Raw genomic sequence first — 17,839 nt, 5'->3', positions numbered from 1 at the left:
GAATGTATACTTTGATTTAAAAAGAAGGATAAAGTTAGGTTTCTGGCATGAGATAATTTTGACATTAATCTTCCAAAGGCATGCCTCATGAAAACCAGGTTTTTTTAACTTTCAAATTGAAAAAACAAAGAGGAGGAGCTGTTCACTAACTGCTTGACTAGCACATTACTCTTTTGGAGCAATCACATTTGTATGAGTTAAGGTAATATTCTGCAAAAACTATGAATACTTGTAACTTCTTGCAGTGTTGTACTTGAATTAGGTAGGGTACTTGGGATGTGCAGGTGAGGTCTTGACTCTGAAGGAGAGAAGGTCTACCATCAGGACTATGGGTAATAAAAATAAGTCAGTTTTGTTAATGATACTGCTACTACTTAAGTTTTCAGAAGTTAAGAGGGGTCCAGTGCAAGTAGTTTTAGTTGCAACTAGTTACCTTTGATTTTTCTGATCTTTCAGGACTGGTGTAGACAAAAATACTGTTTTGCATAAACTATAATATAAACTGACAGCAGAGTAGCAGATGGAGCATGACTTGCCGGTGTCGTCTGCTGCTTATTATGAGTAAGAGCAGAAATCTATTGGTAGAGTGAAGCTTTAGCTTTATCCCTAAGTGTGGCTATTGATGAGTATGTGTTTAGGATCCTGTTTGACTCTGCACAAACTGTTTCTGTCCTGTTGCACGTATTTTTGTACAGAACTGATTCAGAGATCTACGAGGATGCAGTTGAACTTCAGCAGTTCTTTATTAAAATTCGAGATGAACTTTGTAAGAATGGAGAGATTCTTCTGTCACCCGCTCTCAGCTATACTACCAAGCATCTTCATAATGATGTAGAAAAGGAAAAGAAGGAAAAGTTGCCCAAAGAAATAGAGGAGGATAAGCTCAAAAGAGAGGAGGAGAAGAGAGGTAGCTACTTTCTTTTCATTAATTGTAAATGTATTAATTGAAAAATGTACCTATGCATATGATGTATTCCCTGCTGTTGCTGCAGCTTTGCCTACTGAAAGGACCTTAATAGTCTGGTTGTCCACCAAGAGTTTTGTATTTTAAAGTTATGAGAGGTTTATTTTATTTTGATCCTTATCAGCCAGGCTGGACAGCTTTTAAGAAGGGGATGTAGGTAGATACTAACCTTATGTAAACTCTTTAATCAGAACACATTGGGGTATTAGTAGTATCGTTTCAAGGATATTACAAAAGAAAAGAGTATTTTTTTACATTAGCTTTCTGTTGATAATAAACTTAGCAGTGGCTGTTCAAATTGACCTTTTAGTCGTTTCCTTTTTGACAAATACTGGTTTCTTGATGTGCTGTTGGTGGTGTTTATGATCATGCTTTTAACGCTGCTAAAAAAAATGGTATTTGAGTAAACCTTTTTGCCTTTCTACTTGGCTACCATAAGTGTGAAGAGGAATGGGCTTGCACTATTTTGCAGGGCGAAAACCTACTGTGAAGGTCCTTTGTGTTTCGCAGTTCCTGTCTGTAACTGTCTATATAATCATTATGGAGCATGTCTAGGGGGATGAATAAAGCTCTCTAATCGCTCCTTTCCACAGATGGGAGCAGAGCCATTAGGTCTTTGTCCTTGAATTGTCTTTCTAATATGGTTCATCTTCCCACATAGCACTGATGTCAGCAGCAGTAAAGTCTGCTTGTTCCAACCAGGCTCAGTATTATAAGGGGACAACAGCTATGATGCCCTTTTTCTGTCTTCCTTAGAGAGCTAAAAACCCTAAAGAAAGCAAAATGTGCCTTTCTGAAGGCTTCTAAGCTCAGTGCTGTCACTGAGTTCCTCTTCACTCACTGGGAGGGCTCAATAAAATTCAGCTAAGAAGGGAAACCCAGCCTTCAGCAGCACCAGTAGCAGAAAGACTAGCAGCACAAAACACACTTAAACCCTTCTTTCACGCTGGAAGTCAGTGATAGAGGGACACATCAGGTATCATGTGGCATTTCTGCATGTCTCACTTCTGCACTCAGCAAAGGGTGAGGGCATTCATATCAGTAATCTTGGCTAATGTGGAAATGTGCCATTGCTAATCTCTATTTTTCCATTCTTGAAATAAGAAGCTGAAAAGAGTGAAGATTCTTCTGGATCAGCTGGGCTGTCAAGCTTGCATCGGACCTACAGCCAGGATTGCAGCTTCAAGAACAGCATGTACCATGTAGGAGATTATGTGTATGTGGAGCCTGCTGAAGCCAGCTTGCAACCTCACATAGTCTGTATTGAGAGGCTGTGGGAAGATTCAGCTGGTAAGGATGTGTTTGCTATAGGAAAACAGTATGGTTAAACTTCTTACTATTTAAAACTTCCAATTTGAGCTGCTTCTGTGTAGATGTTGTTTATTTTATTTGCAGAAGTATCTGTGGACTGCTGAGTATTTTTCTTGTTTCTGAGTTGCCTTGTTCCAAAGAATATTGCAAATATAAAGTTCTTGGATCAGCACATGCTTTTTTGTTTTTCATCTCTGCCTACCCTCAAATTGTAAGCATCCCAGAGAATAGGTTTTTCTAAGTCAGATGGGCTTCTTGTAATTTAGGCACAGAACACATGGGGTTTTTCTGTGCTGAGAAATCTGAACCAGTTGGGCACGTTTAACTGCAAATGTTCCACAGAACAACTCAGTTTCAGAACTTGTCTTTGTTAAATTTCAGAATTGAGCTGAATCTTCCATTTCCTAGGCCAAATCAAGCCATAACAAGTACTATTTTGTTTTTTCTCTTCAGTGATGCCTTCTGTTTGCAGCAGGTACTTCTCTGAAGTGTAAGGAAGACTAGAAATATGTCAAGAGTATCAGATAAGCATGGCGCACTCTCAGCAATCCTGGAAACTACAGTTGCTGAGAACTGTAGTGGAGTATAGTGGAGTTAACCATTTTGTTTGCGCTGTTTTTTAAACGGATAGAATGTGTGTTACAAGGACAGATTAAAAAGACCGTGACTCTTAAATTTGGAGAGCAGAAATGTAAGGCAGGATATAATTAAGGTTTGCAGAATCGTGAACTGGGTAGATAAGGTAAGTGCAGAAATACTATTCAACAAATCCAGCAGTACTAGAGTTAGAGGGCACTCATTGACACTAATAAATCAGATAAAAACACATGGAAGTGTTTGACTTTTTCATGCAGTGGGTAGTGAGCCTTCTGGCTTCCCCAGGAGCTTGTGGAGGCAGATTGTGTCAGCAGGTTCAAAAATGGGCGAGACAAGTCCATATACAACAGGTCTAAACCAAATAATAAAGGGAATAAACAGGAAATAATAGCCAGATAAAGAGACTAGTTCTTTGACACCCCTAATGCACTGACTGTATGATGAGTGGAATGAGTTACGGAGAGTGGCCAAGATCAAATGTGTTCTCCTAATAGCCTGTCCTGCTCACTCGGTAGGATGCAGTGTGTTTGGGCAGATGGACCATTGGCCAGCTGGATATTTCTTATGTTCATTTGTCTGTGATGGAGAAAGTGAATAGCACTTTTTATTTTGGTTCAGTCTACAGATTACAGATTTTCTTTGTTTTGGAAAAACGTATTTGTAGCTTCTTTATGAATCAATTGTTAACAATTTGAATTTGTCACAGCGTAACACGGAAGAGAGTTCTTAAGAAACTTAAAGCCAGTTATCCAAGGTTCTTCAAATAATTAGGTGATTACTGTGTAGACTTTGAAGCCATTTCAAAGCCTAAAAGTCAAAATTTAGAAATAAGAACTGATTCCTTCTTTATTTTGCTGAGTCAGGTTTTACTGGGGAAAAAACAATTGTCAGGTTTTTTAAGCAGCCTAGTTTTCCTTCCTGAAACAGTTAAGGAATCTTGTCCTGTTTTAAAACAGTTTGCTGTCAGTATAAATGTCTACATGGCTATTTGATTAATCAATCAATCTATAGTTGTGTTTTCTTGCTCGTACTCTAGAAGATAATGCTGTTTAAAATTTTTTTTTCTCTTTCTTTCTCTCTTCTCTTTTTATTTATTTTTTTTTTAAAGGAGAGAAGTGGCTGTATGGCTGTTGGTTTTATCGACCAAATGAAACATTTCATCTTGCAACACGCAAATTCTTGGAGAAAGAGGTTTTTAAAAGTGACTATTACAATAAAGTTCCTGTTAGCAAAATTTTAGGCAAATGTGTGGTCATGTTTGTCAAGGTGAGAGACTATTCGGACTGATTTGTTAAGCAAATAATATGTTCTCTGCTGTTTTCTTGAAGAGCTGTAGGTATTCTAACATAGGGACATTGACACATTCTACTAATACTTAAATAAAATAGGACTTGCTCTTTTGCACTGTTTGTATTCTTCATTTGCTTCATGAGTGATGTGGTTTAACCCCAGCTGGCAACTAAGCACCACAAAGCCACTGGCTTACTCCCCTGCCAGTGGGATCTGGGAGAGCATCAGAAGAGTAAAAGTCATGGGTTGAGGACAGTTTAATAGCTAAAGCAAAAGCTGTGTATGCAAGCAAAGCAAAACAAGGAGTTCATTCACCAGTTCCCATGGGCAGGCAGGTGTTCAGCCATCTCCAGGAAAGCAGGGCTCCATCGTGCATAATGGTTACTTGGGAAGACAAACGCCATAACTCCAAACATCCCCCGCTTCCTTCTGCTTCCCCCAGCTTTATATGCTGAGTATGACATCATATGGTCTGGAATATCATTTTGGCCAGTCGGGGTCAGCTGTCCCGGCTGTGTCCCCTCCCAACTTCCTGTGCACCCCCGGCCTCCTCGCTGATGGGGTGGCATGAGAAGCAGAAAAGGCCTTGACTCTGTGTAAGCACTGCTCAGCAGTAACTAAAACATCCCTGAATTATCAACACTATTTTCAGCACAAATTGAAAACATAGCTCAACACCAGCTGCTATGAAGAAAATTAACTCTACCCCAGCCAAAACCAATACAATGAGATATGTAGTTCACCCAAGTGATGGTATCTCCTGGTGCTGGTTCGTTTGTAGAATTGTATGCTTATTAAATAATTAGCTAACTGATTTTTCAGAGCATGTAGTAGAGAAATTGCAGGTAACTTCTTAAAGATTCCCATAAAAACATGTAGATTTAGGTTTGGTAGAGGGAGGCATGAATGGCTTGGTAAGAGGATGAAATCTGTCGTCTCTGTGTCAAGTTTGATTCCACATCATCCTTGCGCTGAGGATTTTTGGCTTGTTTGTAACATACTCAGCCAATTTTTTGAAAGCAGTGTGTTTGTATGGAACAAAGCTTCTGAGTACATGAATGGGTCTCACGGTCATATGTCAATGAGCATGGAGCTTACTTCCCCTTGCCCCCCAAACTCGCTGATCATGTCCTCTTCCCAAGTCAAAGCTCAGAAAACTTCTAAAGATGGTTTTAGGCTGCAGATCTTGTACTTGTTAATGTAACATTTTGGTAAGCAAATAAAACCTAACTTTTCTTGCGTGACAACCAGTACTGAATTTAGCTTCTTCTCTAAGGGTGGGATTGTTGTTTGGTTTTAATTATTAATATAACTTGGATGTCAAACTGGAAGAAAAGAACTTAGCAGAAAGGCTTTGTTAGTCTGAAAGTGTTTCTGATAGAAATGTGTAAAAAAACTAGGAAGCATGAGAGAGAGTTCACTGTGTGTCTGTGGGGGGGGTGTGTGTGTTGCTGAAATATTTCATTTTTTTTTCTTCAATCTGCAGGAATATTTTAAATTGTGTCCTGAAAACTTCAGAGACGATGATGTCTATGTCTGCGAGTCACGTTATTCTGCGAAGACAAAATCTTTTAAAAAGATTAAACTGTGGACTATGCCTGTAAGCTCTGTCAGATTTGTCCCACGAGATGTGCCCCTGCCTGTAGTCCGCGTTGCTTCTGTGTTTGCTAATACAGACAAAGTAGATGAGGAGAAACATGCTGAAACATTGGAGGACAGTAAGGTGGGAGAAAGTATCCTTCATCTTGAAAAGGTAAGATAGCAAGTGGAACATCAATTATGTTTGATAGATAAAGGATGACAAAATATAAGCCCTCATGACTTCAGTTCACAACATCCAGACACTATGAAATATAAATAAATAGAATGTTTCTGTTATAAATGACATTATACACATTTGTAAATAAATACAAACAAAATACAAATAGACTAAACTGTATACATATTTGCTAGATTCTACAAATGCTGTCTTGTGATCTTGCGAAGGGGTTGTTGGGGTTTTTTTACCACTTCAAAAAAGAAAATTACACTTTTACTGTAAGCTTTAGGCCTAAAGAATCAGTAGAACTAAAAGTCTAATTTTAGTTCATGGCAATGCTGAAATGCTTTGTTATGTAGTATTTCAGTACAGTAGTTGATAGCTAGGCAGCAGAAGCATACATAATATTCTGTTTATGACCTATTTATGGTTGATAACTGAGTGATTTATTGTTGAAATGCTTGAGGAGATTTCTGTCCAGCATGCTGGGTAAAATGGTTTATTTTATTGTATTTAGAGTCATAAAAGAAATAAATATAAATAAATGTATTAAATTCAATTACATTGAATTAAATTTATGTAAAATAAATTGAGCCATAAAAAATAAACTTAGAGTCATAAAATAAATCCACTTTACACTGAGTTCTCTAACAGAACCTCAGAACTGAATACCCAGCACTTATTGTCAGCTTTAATCAGACAGTTACTATATATTACTGTATTTATCCACATCATGACAAAAAAAGGAATTATTTCTACCAAGAGAATGAGAAATTGTAGGGTCTTTTCCTTCCACCTTGAGGAGATAGCCTGTGTTTTCATTGGCTTTCGAAATCCTAGACTAAAAGATCAAATGAGGCACAGTGTGAGTTTTGACTAAAAAGTAAGAAATTAAATAGGGCAAATGGTATGAATTTGCAAGCAATACATGGACTGTTCATATTATTGTATATGACAGTTGAATTATTAAATTTGTATGTATGTTAACCTGGCCATATACTCAGTTTTTGCCTCTTAAGCACGTTACTGTGCTTTAAAACAAACCATCAAAATATGCTGACAAGGCTTGTCTTGGCCAGTTAACTTTGAAGCAGTAGAACAGAAAAGGACTGTAAACTACTGTTCTGGCAAAATTACAGCTTTGTGAAATAGGAAAGCTTGCGACATTCATGGAGGGTGTATTTGGCTTTGCTATTTCATTTTTCAATTTCAAAGCCCATCACTTTCACACGTACAGCTCTGTTTAGTGCTACCTGTTATTGGTAATGTAAAGATAGAGCCAAGTCTTTTACTTGCACCTGGCATCTTTTTATTTATGTGTTTGATTTTCCTTCTTCCACAAGTTTCTAAATGCATGTTGTTCCACAGGACAAAGAAGATGTTCCTGTAGAAATGTCCAATGGAGAACCTGGTTGCCATTACTTTGAACAGCTCTGCTACAATGATATGTGGCTTAAGGTTGGGGACTGTGTCTTCATAAAATCACATGGGTTAGTGCGACCTCGAGTAGGAAGGTAGGTGCAACTTCTGTATTTGCAGTTTGTGTCTATAAAAATAACTTGGACAAAAGACGGGCTTGTTGCAAAAAGTATAAAAGAGGATGGGAAAAAAATCATCTGAATGAAGCTAAGTTTTACAGGCTCTTAATAGATTGAGGTGAAAGTTCAGCTGCCTAGTAAAAAGGTGGTACAGTTGTACAGATGGAATAGGCTGTTCTCCTGTACTTCTTTTTTGCTGACAGTCTTTGTGAACAACCTAGTGCATCCAGCTGTCTCATTTAGGAGGGGCAGCCTTTCATTTATGTTAGTGGTTTGGTTTGCTTTCCAGAATTGAAAAGATGTGGGTGCGAGATGGAGCTGCGTATTTCTTTGGTCCAATCTTTATACATCCTGAAGAAACTGAACACGAACCAACTAAAATGTTCTACAAGAAGGAAGTTTTTTTGAGTAACTTGGAGGAGACCTGTCCGATGACTTGCATTTTGGGTAATTATTAACAACTTTAAATCCAGTGGACACTCACTTTCTTTTCCTATACAATCTGAAGTGATTTTATAGTTATGTGTAGGCTTGATTCCAAGTATGTTTTTTTCATATTGAGTAGGGGAGGAGAGATTATTTAGTTCATTTCTAATATGCATTCCTGTCTTTGGGACCTGTAGTGAGAATTTTCACAATAAGGAAGCTTTCTTACAATAAGGGAGTTACATGTATGATATCAAACGTTGTCTGCAGACAGAGAACAGAAAACTCTATTATTCTTGCTTATTAATGTAGTTATTCCAGTATGTGTTACACAGAAAGTTGGTCCAGAAGGAGGTTGAAATTTGGTTTGTTGCATAAGATGATCACTATGTACTTTGTTTTGTAGTTATGGGGCTGTGCTAAATATAGTTAATTGACTAGTGATCATGGGGTTTTGTTATTTTGCAGGTTTTCTTGTTCTTTAAAAAAAATCTAAAAGCTGAATTAAGTTTGTGTGGGTTTCTCCTGAGTGGCATTATTTAACAGGGATATCGATTGGTGTAATTTCTGTAGTTGCGCCAAATACTGAAAATCTTCCCAACTTTTGAGACTGGCAAAAACTTGAGTTTCTGTATTTTTTGTAAAATGTCTGCAAGTGTGGCTGCCTTCTTACCCAGCTCTATTATTTCTGCAGGAAAATGTGTGGTTCTGTCGTTCAAAGACTTCCTCTCCTGCAGACCAACAGAAATCTCTGAAAACGATGTTTTTCTTTGTGAGAGCCGCTACAATGAAAGTGACAAACAAATGAAGAAATTTAAAGGGCTGAAGAGGTTTTCACTCTCTGCAAAAGTTGTAGATGACGAAATATACTATTTTAGGTAAAAATGTGGTGGGAATGGGGCAGGGGTCACCTGAGCATTCTTTTGTGTTGCAGTGGACTGACTGGTTGGCAGCTAAGCCCCCACCCAGCCACTTGCTCACACCCCTGCAGCAGGATAGGGGAGAGGATCGGAAGGGCAAAAGGAAGAAAAACTCCTTGGTCAAGATAAAGGCAGTTTAATAAGAGAAGCAAAGCTGCATGTGCAAACAAAGCAAACCAAGGAATTAATTCACTACTTTCCATCAGCAGGCAGGTGTTTAGCTGTTTCCTGGAAAGCAGGGCCTGAACATGCGTAATGGTTACTTGGAAAGAAAAGTGCCATAACCCTCAATGTCCCCCTGTCCTCCTCCTTTCTCCCAGCTTTTATTGCTGAGCACTATGTCATACGGTATAGAAATCCCTTTGGTCAGTTTGGCTTAGCTGTCCTGGTTGTCTCCCCTCCCAATTTATTGCCCAGCCTGCTTGCTGCGGAGGGCAGAGTGGGAAAAAGAAAAGGCCTTGACAATGTGCCAGCAGTCTTCAGCAGTAGCTACATCAATGTGTTATCAACACTGTTGTGGTCACAAATCCAAAACACAGTGCCATATGGGCTACTATGCAGAAAATTAACTCCATCCCAGGCAGACCCAGTGTATATATAAAGTACTTGTAGGAGAAGATGAATTCTAACCACGCTTTTGCGAAGAAGTCCAGCTAACTTCAGTCTTTTCATGGTCTTAATACCAGTGGATATTTTCTTTTTCTTTTCCTGACTTTAGGAAAAGTCATTTTATTATCAGATTGGTAAATTCTCTTGGATGTTGTTAAAATACTTAAGTCCTCATTACTTGTTAGAAATAGCTTTCCAGGTGGTGCACATTGATATTAATAAAAATAATAAAATCTAACTTAGATAAAATGTAACATCTAAGGGAGATGTGTTAACTGCCTTCTATTGCCTTCTGTTGCAGAAATGCTGCACTAAAATCCCCTTCTAACTTATAAACAAATAATTTAAAAATCCTTCAAACAGGTGACTGAAATGAAACACTGGCCATAGACACTGAATAATTTGTGCTCAGTGTTCTGAAAGGAGGCACATACACATCCTGAGTCACCATTATTTCCATGTTGTTCGGTGATAAAGGAGGAAAAGTTGTTTTTTTCATTAAAAAATATATGCTATCTCCTGTAAAGTATGAGTGTATTCTCATCTGCTTTTTGTCTTCCTCCTCCACCTTTCAGAAAACCCATAGTTCCTCAGAAAGAACCATCTCCACTACTGGAAAAGAAGATTCAGCAGCTAGAAGCAAAATTTGCTGAATTGGAAGGAGGTGATGAAGACATGGAAGAAATGGGAGAAGAAGAAGGTGATATGACTGAAACACCTTCTATGCCTCAGCTTCAGACCCCGTTAGCTAGTGAATTGGATATAATGCCTTATACTCCACCACAGGTAAGGGTCTTCCTTGAGAAATCTTTAAACTTTTATATTCTGCATTCTTTCACCAACCCAAATAAACAAAGAAACAGTAACATAATCATATACACGGAAGAGGCTTACACTTCAGTTTACAAGTCTATAGAATAAATTACGTGGAACAGTTTTGGCATATCCAGTATGATATCCAGGTGATAACATTTAAGTACATTACAATATTTCTAAAGGAAATAATTCAGTTAAGGAATATCTAGGGTACATTTTTGTATGATAAGTTAACATTATTTCTAATTAGTATGTTTTCTGTGACACTTGTTCAGAAATATCAGGTCCTTATATTGAATTTAAAGTTAGGATGTGAGGGTTTAATTGTAATTCCCAATTTACCTAATGCCCATTTTTAAGTTTTTCCTTAAATTTTAAAAAAAGCTTACGTTTGGGGTGTCACAGTTTTGCTACATTTTCAGAAAATGCTGTGCATCATCCTCAAAGGAAAAAAAAATTAATCACTTTTTTAAATCGAGTTACCATTCTTACTGGGAGATAAGAACTTGTAAAAAAAGTTAGAACAACTGGATATCCTAGAAGCTTTAGTATTAATTTGCTGATAAATGGATAGGAAGTAAAAGAGGAATTGTGTGTGGTTATATGCCTCTTGAATGCGGCATGAGTCATTGCTGCTGCTTAAATGGAGGACTTTTGATCCCCTTCCCTCTCTTGCTGTGTTTCTTATGCAAGAAGTATTTATGTAACTTGAGTGTTGAAGCAGGGTGAGGAACTGCTTTAACTGGAAATTAACCTAACCAAAAAAGTTTGTTTGCAACTGAATTAAACCCTTTATCTGTCTCATTGCATTGCCACATCCAAGCTGATGCCAGCATTAGAGAGGAATGACTTGCTGGGAACAGGAGGGAGTTTCAGACACTTTTGTAACCAGCAGTATGGTTTTCTGCTACATCACATTGACTGTGAAGTGATAACCTCATAGGTAGTTGAAGAAAGGATGTGACCCCTGGATAGAAATAACTGTCTTTGGATGTCATGAAAAAGAGTTGATGAAATCAAGAGCTTTAGCTTGGCTTGATTGTGATTTTTGTCATGTGGAGAGACCACCAAATGTATTTTCCTGTGCAAGGTTGTCTCGCTGCCCTTGTTTTTACATGCTGAATTTCATAAGTAGCGTGAAAATTCTTGTGGAGTATTACAAATAGAAGGCGTGTTACCAGCATTAACCAACTACTCTAACACTTTAGGAAGGGGAAGGTAACGTTTTATAACTCAAAATATTACCTTTGTTAAGCATGGCAGCTGCCAAAAGCAGTGGAAACAGGGATCATTGGACATTAAAGATGTCCTCAAACTGCCTTCTGCACTATTCACTGCCTTCTGATCTCTCTCTTTAAAAAACCAGGTTACTTTTTTTTTTTTTCACTTGTTTGTAATGGAACGGTCTTGCAGAGCTTTCAGAATAACTGATGAGAAGTTAGGCTTAATGGATTTATCCAACTTATGCGTATATACCTTTAGGCAGATGTGGACTCTGAAGTCTAGAACTTGAAATAAAAAAAAACCAAAACCACCACAGCAAAAAAACCCAAATAAGGAAGACTGAAAAGGTTCAATAGCAATGCGTGCTAAGAAGTGAATGATGATACACAAGTGCCCTGGCAGATTCCTCACACTGCTGATTTGGAAAGACATGTTGTGTCTGAACTGGCGATCAGAGCACAATTTAACTCTGGTGGAGATATAACTAACACACAGTACAGAAATAAACTTCCATCTTCAGATAATCTTCTATTTATGTCCCAAGCGAAAAGTGTCTTTTTAAACAGAGCTCCTAGGTAAAAGGCATGTGTTTTTTTCCTGTTCTGTGAAATGTAATTTTAACAACTATTAAACCCCAGAACTTTTAAACTTTTTTTTTCTCCTGATAACAAAGAATCTCTTACTACATCTAAGGATAAAAGGAGTCAAGACAAGTGAATACATGGTATTGTGGGGCTTGACAAATAGGTGGATGATGCTCTCTTGCAGTTTGCTGTGAGTCAAGTCAAATCTAAAAAAAGAAAAAGACGTGCAATTTCACTTTTTGCTTTAGCAATATGGCTGAGAAAAGGCATAAAAGGAGGTGCTGGTTTATTTCTTCTCTTAACCGGATATTCGGTTTTAGATGTGTTATCCAACTCAAATGGAAAAGATTCTGTTAATTTAAAAATGATTGTATCGAGGATGTAAAAGAATGGAGAAAACAAGAACCTAATTCAGAATTCTTACAGTTTCTCAAAGTCCTGTTTGCCCTTCCAAACTGTTGGGTAGGCTTTTACATTAGGTTGCTGTTATCAAAACTGTTGCAAGCACTATAAAGGGAAAAACAGTTGATAAACATGTACCTATCTAAGTGCAAATGTATAAAAGGCCAAATATATCATTAGCGTTTCCTGTTTCTGAATTGAGAACTCTCCATCTGCCAGTGTGGGCTTGCCTGAGAAGCCAGGATGGGTTGTACACGCCCTGTGTATCACCCCAGAACCTACGCGGAGTTTTCTTCACTTCCTCTGTCTTAGAGATGAACTTAGAAGACTTCTTCCCAAAAAGACTAGTGTTGTCTTTAGGTTTGTAATGAAAACGCTGAGGGTGGATTGCCATTTGAAAATTAATACAGTGGAGTTTGGAATAACATACAAGTATGCCTCAGTTTATCCAGTGCCTGGCTTAAATTGATGAGCAAGACTTTTTAAGTATCTTGGTATCACTGAAGCTTTGTTTTTAGCCAGGAGAAGTGTTGAACTGCAGGGTCAAAGTGGCAAGTAGAAGGAGTTGTTAATGTGGCCAGAATTTCAGGAAAGGAAGGAAACAGTTGCATCTATTTTTCCTTTCCTTTTTTCCCCACCAGGTATTTGGAAACAATTACACTTTTCAAGATGTGAAAACTTGTAATGTTCAGGATATGAGAAGGGCTTTCTGAGGGTTTTGGTATGATGATACATTTGTGGGCCTTACTGATCACAGTCTGGGTGAATTATGGTCTCCTGTGACAAATACAGGTGGAGGGAGCCTTCAAAAAGGGGGTTCCAGCTGTGGTATCTCAGTGGTTGTCGGAATAGGTTAAATTTTTGATGGCTGGAAACATCAGGGAGTTCTCAAGAGGAGCATCTGTGGTACGAAAAGCAAGGGAGCAGAATTTTTGTTACCCATCAACATAAGAATGTGATGTGAACCTGTTGTGCAGGTAAACAGTGATCAGCAAACCAGGGCTTTGGGTTTTTCAGGGAGAAATGGCTACTTATGTAATGAGGTGAACACTATAGAGAAAGGAAAGGCTGGCAGGCAAAATAGAGAGCATTTACGGATGAGAAGAGTGGACCATGGAGCCAGGGAGGGTAGGGGTTGCAAAGACCGAGGAGGAAGTAGAGAAGCATTCCCCTAAAATGTGCAATGGCAAATAAAATGTTTTATTCAACTTGTGTTGTCAGTACTTCTGAACAGCATAATGGATGAAATCTGTGACATAACACAATTACTTTTTATTCTCTTCTGGCCTTCCGAATAGTCACTTATTTGCAACTCAGCCTTTCTTAGTCCTCTCGTTCAGCTTGGAATAATTTTAGCTAATAGTAAGCATTCTGTGTTATCTGACTGAGAATTTTTTGAAGCCTCAGTTATAAAGGCAGCATTATGTGTGGAAGAGTTGAAAAGCATCAGAACATAGTGATTTTCTTTTTTATTTTTCCTTGCCAGTGCACTTTTCATAAGTGTGTGATTATGCTATTGCCATTCATCAGTAGGTGCAGTCTCTCTTCAAGGGTTAGATGGTCCTTGTGCAAATATGTTCAAGAGAAATGAAGGAATATTTTACACACTGTTTCTTGCAGCTTTGAATTTTGTATGTCAAGAAGCTTCTCTTTTGTATACTTGTGGTCATAACTGCTTTTTCTCACAGTCCACTCCCAAGTCTGTTAAGGGCAGCACCAAGAAGGAGGGATCAAAAAGGAAGATCAACATGAGTGGGTACATCTTATTTAGCAGTGAGATGAGAGCTGTGATTAAAGCTCAGCACCCAGACTACTCCTTTGGAGAGCTCAGCAGGCTTGTAGGAACTGAATGGAGAAACTTGGAAGCAACAAAGAAAGCAGAATATGAAGGTAAATAAAAACTAAGATGCTAAACTCTCTTCTGCTTTTTTTTTCTTTCTCAACACATTCATTACTGTTACTCAGATGACAGGTTTAATGAAAGAAGGTATTTATGTTTGTGTTCTGGATGCACCTTAAAGAGAAGTTCATACTGAGAGATGACTGAAGAGGAGCAAAGAGCGTGTTTTAAGTTATGTAGTGCACAACTGATAACATAAATGTCCTTGCCACAAGTAACCAAATGAACAAAGACCAAGAAAATGGGGCCAAATTAGAAGTAAAGGGGCATGAAGCCTCTGGGCTGGAAGTCAGTTGGAAAAATGGTTTGTGAAAGTTTCCTTAAAGGAGGACTGGGGGGAATTTTGGACAAGAAGCTCTTCAGAGCTGTAGCGGCAGGTAAGAAAGCTTACAGCGGAGTGGGAAAAAGTTTTTTGATTAACAGTGCTTAGAGTCCTAAAAAGCTTTGGTAGATGAAAACCAAGGGTATAGAATCTGTTACGATACTGTAAATATGACCTGGTTTTCAGTCTCAATATTAATCAACTGTTGTAAGTGATTTTGTTGAGAGATTTCATATCCTGAAGTAAGCCGAGGAGTATTTCATAGGCATGAGATACTTTAGACCTCGCTTTCTTTCTCGATTGTGTGCTCTCACTCCCCCCCGCCCTGCCCCTTTCTCGTTCCCTACCTTTCTCGTTCTCTCTCTCTTCCTGCCTTCTGATATTGGTCATTGTGTTTCAACTTTATTTGATTAGAAAAAAAATACAATTGATCCTTAACAGCAGGCCCTTGCCCAAACAAAAATACATTGGCTTAACATCCATAGTTATTAGTCTAGTTAATAATGTGTCAACACTTCCAATATAAACCACATTTTTTTTAAGCAACTGTTGCAATTTTATTAGAAGAAAATGCTACTTTAGGTAGGAAAGTTCAACACCGTGAAAAGTTATTGCCCAATTGAGTTATAACTTTGTTTTCTTAAAAATAAGATTTGGTAGGTTTTCTGCATACTCATAACTTAAAAGGCAGCTTTGATCTTTGAACTAGAAGTTTGCATGCTAGCATTTTCTCAGCCGCCTCAGTCCTTTCTGAATTTGCAGTAGTACCTCTTTGCAGTTCTGGAGAGTAATATAGCACCACTCAGCTATGTGCAAGTTTTCTTTGCAAATGCTGTGAAGGGAAATGGTAATGCTCTTTCTTTGTGAAAGTACTATGGCCTTACTTTTTTTCTGTTGTGGTTTCCTTTTACGCTCTTCTAGGTGCACGTGGTATCTTTTTATTGACAGATCCCTCCTTACAGCCTAATTCTTAAGCAGTAGGATGGCTGGCATGTCATTGCTTCCTAGTTTAGAGCAGCTTGACATCTTGCACTTCTGCAGGGAGACATAGCTGTAATGTAAATGGCAGCACCAGTGTATGTCCACTGTGTTAATGATTGCTTCCATTTTAATATTCTTTCTCAATTAAAATTTTCCAGTGCTTTTGGATTTTGGGCTGCAGTTTCTCTGGCTTGGTGTCTGCCCAGAACTAGACTTACTTTTATTTGTTTGTGAGGGGTTGGGATGGGGTTACAAAGCATCCAAACTGTGTCTGCTTACCATGTGTGAAAGGAGAAAAACTCCTCTCCTTCCTTTGTGACAAGTCAAAATTCATGTGCCCTCTAGTGTGGATGTGCACCAGGGAGCAGAGAACAGGCATGGTTTGACACCTCAGTGAAAAAATGCCTTTCCATATTCTGGTGGAAAGTAGTTTACATTTTAGATCCTTTTTGGCCCACGGAAAATTTCATTTGGTATATATGCAGGGTAATAGTTGGGTTTTTTAGCAATAGTTGAGCAAACAACAGGCAGCTTTGGAAGTGCCTGCATGGCTAACTGCACTGTGAAAACTCCTCAAAGTAAAATAAAATAATGCATGGGACTGAGATAAAGGCCTGTTTTAAGGAAAAGTTCTGTTCAAAGCAGGTCTCTTTCCTGTCTCTTGAGATGTGTTGGAAATGTTGTTTGAATGATCTCAAGTCTTGGCCTAAATTACTTGGGTTTAGTATTGACTATTAAGGTGAATGCTCAAGGCTGAACTTGTAGACACCTGCTACAGTTCCCTTTGGCAGTGCTGTTGCATCTGTTAGTTCTATGGCAGTCACAGCATGGACAGAGACTAGGTAAAACTCAAGTACTGTCTTACACCTGATCCTTTTCCATAGCTCAGCACTCTGAAGTCTGATAAAGCTGAATGCTTAATTTCTCATTCATCAGAGTGTCTCCAGAACTTTTGCTTTTTCTGACCATTTTTTTTTTAGCCGTCCAAAAGCAGGTGAGGGTCAGAATGGCTGCTTCATCTTTCCCCCAAATGCATGTTCTGCTTTGAAGAGGATTATCTCATATTTCTACTTCAGGATCTACCTTTAAATGTCTTCTGTATTTTGTGCTCAATCACATATAAGTTGCCTGTAGTAAATCTAGGAGTTTCTGGCGTCGTCATCTCTTCCTGAAATGACAGAAGTGACAAGAAGGAAGGAAATGTCTTTGGAAATGAAACTGGTCTTTCAGTGTATGGAAGTAGTGCTAGAAGGTGCACAAACAGATTCTACAGGAGACATGTGCGTGGTGGACATTTGAAGTCATATACTACAGAAAACAAGTAATATTGGCAGGATGTGAAACTTAATCTCCTTAATGAACTTCTTCTTAGCCTTTGTTTGACAGAGGACCTTGATTGCTGTTTTAGTGGCATTTTTCATCTTTCACCAACTGCAAGAGAACTTCTGGCCCTGCATTCACTGTTATTAACATTTGCTGGAGATGTATGCTGCATTCATTTATTCTTTGTTGTTCCTCATTGCGTCAGTCAGATACAGTGTTCAGAGTAAACAAATCAGCAACTTGCATGCCCCCAAAGCACCTTGAGTGGGCATTCAGTGTATCTCTTTTTTTGTTTGCTTGGGTTTTGGTTTTTTTTCTTTCTTCTTCCCATGACCCTTTGCCCTTCCCTTAATATAAAGTTGTCCTCTGGTCAGATTCCCCTGCAGTAGATCTTTTGTTCTTGCAGTCACAGTGAGAAACTTGATTGAGATAATGACCAGATTCTTCGTACAAAGGACACACATGACCTCCAGTGAGCAGCACAATGTGAGTTAGACATCTTCAGCAAAAAAAAAAAAAAAAAAAAATAGCTGAAAGGGGACCAAATGGGGAAAATGACAGAAAGAGGCAGAGAAAAATATTTTTCATTCATCAAACTGCTGCTTGTTATGTTCCAAACACTAAGGACCTATCTACACTAGGACAACTTTGCAAATGCTTCCCAACTTTGCCACCACTTTTCAGCTGCATCAGTAGTAAAATATATGGGAAGTCCAAGAATAAATGGGCCACCAGCTGGCACTGCTACCTGCTGTTTGTGTCTTACTTTAGGACATGTCTGGTAGATATGGTGCTTAAAATTCCCGCAGCAGCTGGTAACAGATCTATGTGAGAGCTGCTGGGCTCAGCTGCAACTGGTTTAGCTGAGCTGGT

At 38.5% G+C, this 17,839-nt stretch overlaps 1 protein-coding gene across 11 annotated transcripts in view; it reads left to right on the top strand.

Annotated features, from left to right (window-relative positions):
• The window catches only part of PBRM1 (polybromo 1), a 64,578-nt gene that overhangs the window by 34,317 nt on the left and 12,422 nt on the right, over positions 1-17,839 (top strand). For 8 of the 11 annotated variants that reach the window (XM_086470578.1, XM_086470577.1, XM_086470571.1 and 5 more), the window contains exons 18-26: positions 696-907; positions 2,069-2,254; positions 3,981-4,138; positions 5,649-5,915; positions 7,290-7,435; positions 7,749-7,906; positions 8,580-8,763; positions 9,990-10,200; positions 14,129-14,330. In XM_086470578.1, coding sequence (XP_086326704.1) covers positions 696-907; positions 2,069-2,254; positions 3,981-4,138; positions 5,649-5,915; positions 7,290-7,435; positions 7,749-7,906; positions 8,580-8,763; positions 9,990-10,200; positions 14,129-14,330 — 1,724 coding nt within the window. Of the gene's footprint in view, positions 1-695; positions 908-2,068; positions 2,263-3,980; positions 4,139-5,648; positions 5,916-7,289; positions 7,436-7,748; positions 7,907-8,579; positions 8,764-9,989; positions 10,201-14,128; positions 14,331-17,839 lie in introns of all 11 variants that reach the window. The other 3 variants (XM_086470575.1, XM_086470579.1, XM_086470574.1) reach the window with 2 other exon arrangements.

This window comes from Leptosomus discolor, chromosome 9 (genome assembly GCF_034619465.1).
Source record: "Leptosomus discolor isolate bLepDis1 chromosome 9, bLepDis1.hap2, whole genome shotgun sequence".
NCBI classification, from domain to species: Eukaryota; Metazoa; Chordata; class Aves; order Leptosomiformes; family Leptosomidae; genus Leptosomus; species Leptosomus discolor.
The sequence above is the reverse complement of the archived record's forward strand: the minus strand, read 5'-3'. Positions and strand labels throughout refer to the sequence as shown.